At 47.4% G+C, this 7761-nt stretch overlaps 1 protein-coding gene across 1 annotated transcript in view; it reads right to left on the bottom strand.

The window, feature by feature from the left end:
• Positions 1-3726: 3726 nt before the first annotated feature.
• The window catches only part of LOC311148199 (constitutive coactivator of PPAR-gamma-like protein 2), a 64531-nt gene continuing 60496 nt past the window's right edge, over positions 3727-7761 (bottom strand). Inside the window, exons 13-15 of the mRNA XM_084185079.1 lie at positions 6636-6771; positions 6317-6362; positions 3727-6173 (exon numbers count right to left, since the gene is read on the bottom strand). Coding sequence (XP_084041205.1) covers positions 5946-6173; positions 6317-6362; positions 6636-6771 — 410 coding nt within the window. The 3' untranslated portion in view covers positions 3727-5945. The remainder of the gene's footprint in view (positions 6174-6316; positions 6363-6635; positions 6772-7761) is intronic.

The raw sequence follows: 7761 nt of genomic DNA, 5'->3' as shown, positions 1-7761 counted from the left end.
GGACTGATATAGAGACAGATAGAGACAGATAGAGACAGATAAGGACTGATAGAGACAGATAAGGACTGATAGAGAGACAGATAAGGACTGATAGAGAGACAGATAAGGACTGATAGAGACAGATAAGGACTGATAGAGACAGATAAGGACTGATAGAGAGACAGATAAGGACTGATTGAAAGATGGAATATCAATTTCTCTATTATTGTGTGTTGGTGAAAATGTGTATCAGACTGTGTACTCTATGGGCTGCTTTAAGCGGAACTACCGAATGAGGGGGACAGAGGGAGGAAGAGAGAAAGAGCGAGAGACGGGTGAAGAGAGAGATGGGTGCGAGAGAATAGAGGAATATTAAAATAAGCATTAAAATCACTGATCAATAAAATCTAATTAAACAAGATCAGACACAGATAATGGGAGAGTAATGATGCTGTTGACTTTATCCATACTATCTAGTGTCTAACTCTGGGTATGACATCAATGTGTGTGTGTGCGCAAGTATTCTTACGAGCGAGTCAAGAGGGCTGTGTATGTCAGACTGCAGCTCGCTACAACAGTAACTAAAGAGAGTTACCAAGTTCACCCACAGACAGTAACTGACGGCGAACAGCAACACTACGTCACTTCTGCATAAACACAGAGAGGGTGTCTGGTAACAACTACTGTTTATGTGTGTTTACTGTGTGAATGAGTAAATATTCTTAGGAGTGAGTCGACAGGGATGTGTGTAATCTTGCCAGCTAGTGGAGCAACATAAGTAGGCCCACTCCTCCTCCTGTCCGAACAGCGATACTCATGACCTGCAGTACTCCATCATCTTATTGTGCTACAGTAATGTCATGTGAAAGGTTAAAGCATTATTCATTATTTGCATGTTCCGTCACAATATTGTTTTGAACGTTCGTTTGAACTGATGCCCGACTGAGCATTCTACTAAATGTATCGTCAATGAGCGATTTAATCAAAAGTGCATTACAGTGGCTTGGAAATACAATGATATTCAAAAGGAGGCAAATTATCATTTTGATGTCACCAGATTGACTTTAGATTCAGTATGGGCGGCAGGTAGCTTAGTGGGTAAGAGCGTTGTGCCAGTAACCGAAAGGTCGCTGGTTCTAATCCCCAAGCTGACTAGGTGAAAAATCTGTCGATGTGCCCTTAAGCAAGGCACTTAACCCTAATTGCTCCTGTAAGTCGCTCTGGATAAGAGCGTCTGCTAAATGACTAAAATGTAAAAAATGTAAATAACGTTAGCTAGCTAGCTAAGATTGAGGGGAGCCCACCAGATTGACTTTAGATGCAGTATAACATTAGCTAGCTAGCTAAGATTGAGGTGAGGCCATTTTTGTATAATTTTTTTGACAAACTTTGCTAGCTTATGACAACATTGCCATCTGTCTAAAGTAAATTTGACGACATGATAACGCTGGCAAAGTTGTTTCCTACTAAATATTTGACTACTTTAGCAATGTCATGGTATTTCCAGGCACTATAGTGTAATTTAGACTAAACAGTAGTTAGCCTCTCTCCAGAATGACTGGGCTCATCACCACTCTAGGGCACCACCACTCTAGGGCACCACCACTCTAGGGCACCACCACTCTAGGGCACCACCACTCTAGGGCACCACCACTCTAGGGCACCACCACTCTAGGGCACCACCACTCTAGGGCATCACCACTCTAGGGCACCACCACTCTAGGGCACCACCACTCTAGGGCACCACCACTCTAGGGCACCACCACTCTAGGGCACCACCACTCTAGGGCACCACCACTCTAGGGCACCACCACTCTAGGGCCCCACTCTAGGGCACCACCACTCTAGGGCATCACCACTCTAGGGCACCACCACTCTAGGGCACCACCACTCTAGGGCACCACCACTCTAGGGCATCACCACTCTAGGGCACCACCACTCTAGGGCACCACCACTCTAGGGCACCACCACTCTAGGGCCCCACTCTAGGGCACCACCAATCTAGGGCATCACCACTCTAGGGCACCACCACTCTAGGGCACCACCACTCTAGGGCACCACCACTCTAGGGCACCACCACTCTAGGGCACCACCACTCTAGGGCACCACCACTCTAGGGCATCACCACTCTAGGGCACCACTCTAGGGCACCACCACTCTAGGGCACCACCACTCTAGGGCCCCACCACTCTAGGGCATCACCACTCTAGGGCACCACTCTAGGGCACCACTCTAGGGCACCACTCTAGGGCATCACTATGGCGCCACAGATAGAGGACGTCTTGAGAACGTTCACAACAATGGCATGATGCGACCGAGTGACGGAGCTGCAACCTGTGAATACGTACTGTATGTGCATGTCTGAGTCGTAGTCGTCTAATGGCATGATGCGACCGAGTGACGGAGGTGCAACCTGTGAATACGTACTGTATGTGCATGTCGGAGTCGTAGTCGTCTAGTCGGGTATTATATGACCAGAGGGGCTCTTCTCTAGCCAGTCTAAGGGTTAAACTCTGTCTGCTAGATAGCCCTGAGATGACTGGATTAAAATACTTGTTGTTCCCAATACTTCATGTGGGATTCATCTCGAAAGTCTCGTTTTACAACAACCATCAGAAGGCAGAGATGATTTGCTTGTAAGCAGTCCCGCAATACTTTGCACGCCATGGAGTCTCGAGCCGCAGCGTTCCAAACTCATTTTGGTTGAAGTGTATTTAGATGTTACGTTTGCTTTGGCAACTTTGCGCTCTGTGGGGTCTATGTAGATGGAACTGGTCTATTTAGCAGACAGAATGTCACCCTTCCTGTTTGTGTGTTAACTACAGTCCTGTAGAGCTTAGTACAATACTGTCCTACGACTACAGTAGCATCACTCATAGCAACACTCCTAGCAACACTCCTAGCAACACTCCTAGCAACACTCTGTATGCTTCAGCTACAGTCCTACCAATAATCAGCCATCAATCAAACACTGGCTTTCATTTGGTGGTTGTTTGACAAGTTAACGGCCGTTTGTTTGTTGTGTCTCAGTGTAACAGATCGTAACGGTGGGCTCAGTGATTTAAACATCAACACTTTGACAGTATCCCAAATAGCATCCTATTCCCTACATAGTGTACTACTTTGACAAGAGCCCTGTGGTGGAAAACCATCCCCAATAATGCTGAAGATCAGCAGCAGGTTCTTCACAGGAACAAAGAGGATCAAGTCAGTAAGGATGTAGGGAATAGGATGTAGGGAATAGGATGTAGGGAATAGGATGTAGGGAATAGGATGTAGGGAATAGGATGTAGGGAATAGGATGTAGGGAATAGGATGTAGGGAATAGGATGCATCCTTTAAACCCAACCCTGGGGACCCCAAGGGGTGCCAGTTTTGGTATTTGCCCTAGCACCACACAACTGATTCAAAAAAACATATCATCAAGCTTTGATTATTTGAATGAGCTGTGTAGTGCTAGGGCAAAAACCCTTTGGCGTCCCCAGGTCCGAGTTTGGGAAACAATGTCTAAGGAACACCATCAGATAGATGGAGCATCAAGTCATTGACATGGTCTCCGTCTGTTGCCTTGCCTCGTCAGGAGTTCATATAGTGTGCCATTTCAAGTCCCCTGTAGCTCAGTTGGTAGAGCATGGCGCTTGCAACGCCAGGGTTGTGGGTTCGTTTCCCACGGGGGGCCAGTATGAAAATGTATGCACTCACTAACTGTAAGTCGCTCTGGATAAGAGCGTCTGATAAATCACTAAAATGTAAAATGTAATTCCCTATATAGTGCACTACTTTTGACCAAAGCCCTATGGGGGCAGCCTTTGACCAAAGCCCTATGGGGGCAGCCTTTGACCAAAGCCCTATGGGGGCAGCCTTTGACCAAAGCCCTATGGGGGCAGCCTTATGGGCCTGACCAGAAGTAGTGCAGTAGAAGGACTAGCTGCCATTTGGGCAGCATCCATGTCTGTACGCTTACAGACATTGGTTTAGTTGAGTTGATTCAGTCCATGTTATTTCTATAGATGGCCAGGAGACAGACAGATCCATCCTACTGCTCTGCTCTGTGGTCTACAACTACTAACATTAAAAAAAGTCAATACTCTGATTCCTCTCAGAGCACACCTATTAAGGGAATACTTATTTTGTCCTCTATCATAATGATAAAACGATTTAGGATCTTTAGATTGTGGGCAGAACATTCAAGTGTTCCCGCCCCAAATCCCTGCTGATTGGCTAGGTGGTTTGGGGGAAGTGCTTCCTGTTGGTTAAAGAGCTTAGAACGCTGGGCTATCGCCGTGGCGACTGCTAACCAATCACCAGGCAGTGTTGGGGAGGCGGTGCTGTCCTGATTGGCCAGCCAGCTGACAGGGTTGGTGTGGGTCTATGCTTTGGGACTTCATCAGGTCTTGTCTATAACGGCAACCTACCCCCCATAATGCACTGCTTCTGATGAACAGGAGTAGTAGTGCACCACGTAGGAAATAGGGTGCCATTTGAGACGCTGCCTTGGTGCCAGTCAGAGGGGCAGCACTCAGACCTCTAAAACCGGATCTGGCACCGAATTTGGCCTAACTGGGTTTCAACCTATAAGGGGATCCAGTGGGATTCTTCTGAAGACCACTCTGTTCACATTTAAAACAGGTCTTCTTAACAGGGGCATATTAACGTACAAAGGAGTCTCTAAAGGTGTCTAATGTTAAAGTAGATCTCTAGAGGTCACAGGGGAACCCTCTCAGACAGACTGTCTGGTCATCAATAATCATAATGAATCCTACATTAGTAAGTGCTCCCCGTTGGGATATACAATCAGAGCATAGGGGATAATGCAGTAATATAATATAAGGGTAAGAGCGTCAGGTTAAGGTGCATTACATCTGTGGTCATGGGGTCTCAACGCAGCTGGGCTAGACAAAGTTAGCACGCTAAAATATTAGCGTAAGTGCTAATGTTATTCAAGGGTTTGGGCTACGTTAGCATGCTAATGCATTAGCGGTGCGGCGGTGCAAATGCTACTGAAGGGTCTGGGCTAAGCTATGCTAACACACTGACGCGCAGGGTGATTAGCAACACAACGCAGCGTAGCTAATACAGTTGGTCTGGCGGGGCAATGCTAACACGCTAAGTGAGCGTTCTGGGAGGTTAGAGGCTAATAGATCATCATCGGTGGTTCATTCATTCATTAGTATGTCATCATCCTCCTCCTCCTCTCTTCCTCCTCTGACACATCTAAAGCCTGACCTCACACAGAACACTGCTCGCCATGAGGTCCCTATGGCAACAACTTACATCTGTGGTCAGGGTGTCTCAACACGGCTGGGCAACTAAACCTCTACACACTAATAATAACCCAGGCACCGGAACTAACAGACTAGCCAACAGTGGGAGTTTAATAACCCAGGCACCGGAACTAACAGACTAGCCAACAGTGGGAGTTTAGTGTCAACGTTAGTGTGTGTGGAGTGTCAAACACACTACAACTACTAAACACCGTAGTAGAGGTCTAACCGTGCGGACCCTGGTAGGGGAGTGTAGATTCACTATCAATATTAACACTAGGGAGGGATCATTAGAACATTATGAGAGAGTGTGCTGGTGCTACAATAGCGATGGGCCATGGGGGCGGGGCTTTAGGGGTCAGGGGTTATGGGGTGGAGACGGGGCTTACAGACAAATGGACTCATGGAGAAAAACCTCTCATCGTTAAAATAAAACCACATGACAAAATTAAGGGGTGGGGCTTACTGCTCTGCCAAACCAATCACACGGAGAAGCAGAGAGAGGGGGGGGAAAGGCTAGCGGAACACATCCATCAACCAACCAAATCGACTGATGGAGGAGAGCACCTCCCCCTCTCTGACTTCCTGGTTGGTGTGTTGGTGGGCGGGGCTAACAGAAAGACAGGGGAAGGCAGTGGAACACAGACGGCACTTTCAGAACACCCTGTTGCATCCTGGGAAAGCCTAGTCACAACTCCTTCATTACATTCCGTCTGACGGACAGCCGTCAAGGCAACAAGGGGCCTCCTCTGATTGGTTGTCTTTGCTGGCTAAGGCACACGGGGTTGGCTGGGCCAGTGGGGGCAAATCCAGAGGCTGGCCAATAGCAGAGGCTGCAGGGCTGCCGTTCAGCTTCTGGGCCACACCCCCAGAGTTAAGCCCCTCCCCCTCAGAGGACTTGGGGGGGCTGGTGGAGGGGGGGGGTGAGGTCTGGAGGGAAGGAGAGAGAGAGAAAACTTAATGCTTATTTAAAGCTACATCTAACTGGTGTCTTTACATTTAGTGTGACGACACCGCTTATTCTATGGCTTGACCTTATTGTGATGTCAGACCTTTATTCTGTTGGCAGTTACCTTTTTACCTCCTCGCCCTCCTTTCACTGGGATGTCCTTACCCCTTCTGGGGGGGGGGGGGGGGGGGGGGGGGGGGGGAGGAGAGAGAGAGAGAGAGAGAGAGAGAGAGAGAGAGAGAGAGAGAGAGAGAGAGAGAGAGAGAGAGAGAGAGAGAGAGAGAGAGAGAGAGAGAGAGAGAGAGAGAGAGAGAGAGAGAGAGAGAGAGAGAGAGAGAGAGAGAGAGAGAGAGAGAGAGAGAGCAATCAGTAAAAATGTATATTATAGACTCAAGTAAGTATAGAGACAGTTTAATTTAAAGAGCAGCAGCAGAGTGTCTTACCCTCTCCCTGCCCCGACCGACACCACCTGCATGTTGAACCCCCCTCTGCCACGCAGTGGTTTGTTCCCGGCCCACTGCCCCACCACCATTCCGGCTATCTCCAACTTCCCTCCATGGGGGGGGATCGACTGCAGACCTGCTCATCAACAGAGAGATAAGAGTGTGTTTATTACCTGTTAGAAAATAACAGTTGGATATACATTACATTAAAAAAAAAACTTACAGCGACTTACAGTTAGTGAATACATATTTTTTTATACTGGCCCCCCGTGGGAATCGAACCCACAACCCTGGCGTTGCAAACGCCATGCTCTATTAACTGAGCTACATCCCTGCCGGCCATTCCCTCCCCTACCCTGGACGACGCTGGGCCAATTATGCGCCGCCCATGAGTCTGGATTCGAACCAGGATCTCTAGTGGCACAGTTAGCACTGCTATGCAGTGCCTTAGACCACTGCGCCACTCAGGAGTACATATTTCCTGGTGCATAAAAAATTTGTTGGTTCTAATACTCACGCCTCGGATCTAACACCAATGTTTCAGTGTATTGATCTAACACCAATGTTTCAGTGTATTGATCTAACACCAATGTTTCAGTGTATTGATCTAACACCAATGTTTCAGTGTACTGATCTAACACCATTGTCTCAGTGTCTTGATCTAACACCAATGTCTCAGTGTATTGATCTAACACCAATGTTTCAGTGTATTGATCTAACACCAATGTTTCAGTGTATTGATCTAACACCATTGTCTCAGTGTATTGATCTAACACCAATGTCTCAGTGTATTGATCTAACACCAATGTTTCAGTGTATTGATCTAACACCAATGTTTCAGTGTATTGATCTAACACCAATGTTTCAGTGTACTGTCTCAGTGTATTGATCTAACACCATTGTCTCAGTGTATTGATCTAACACCAATGTCTCAGTGTCTTGGATCTAGGGCTGTCCTCAACAACAACAAAAAAACTTGCAACATTGTATCAAATATTCTGGGCCCTCAGTTCCCTGCCAGTGAGCTCGGGACAGACACAGCAGGAGGCTATTTATGGGACAGACACAGCAGGAGGCTATTTATGGGACAGACACAGCTGGAGGCTATTTATGGGACAGACACAGC

Source organism: Coregonus lavaretus, assembly GCF_964263955.1.
Source record: "Coregonus lavaretus genome assembly, chromosome: 20".
NCBI classification, from domain to species: Eukaryota; Metazoa; Chordata; class Actinopteri; order Salmoniformes; family Salmonidae; genus Coregonus; species Coregonus lavaretus.
This window is presented reverse-complemented; position numbering and strand designations above follow the sequence as displayed.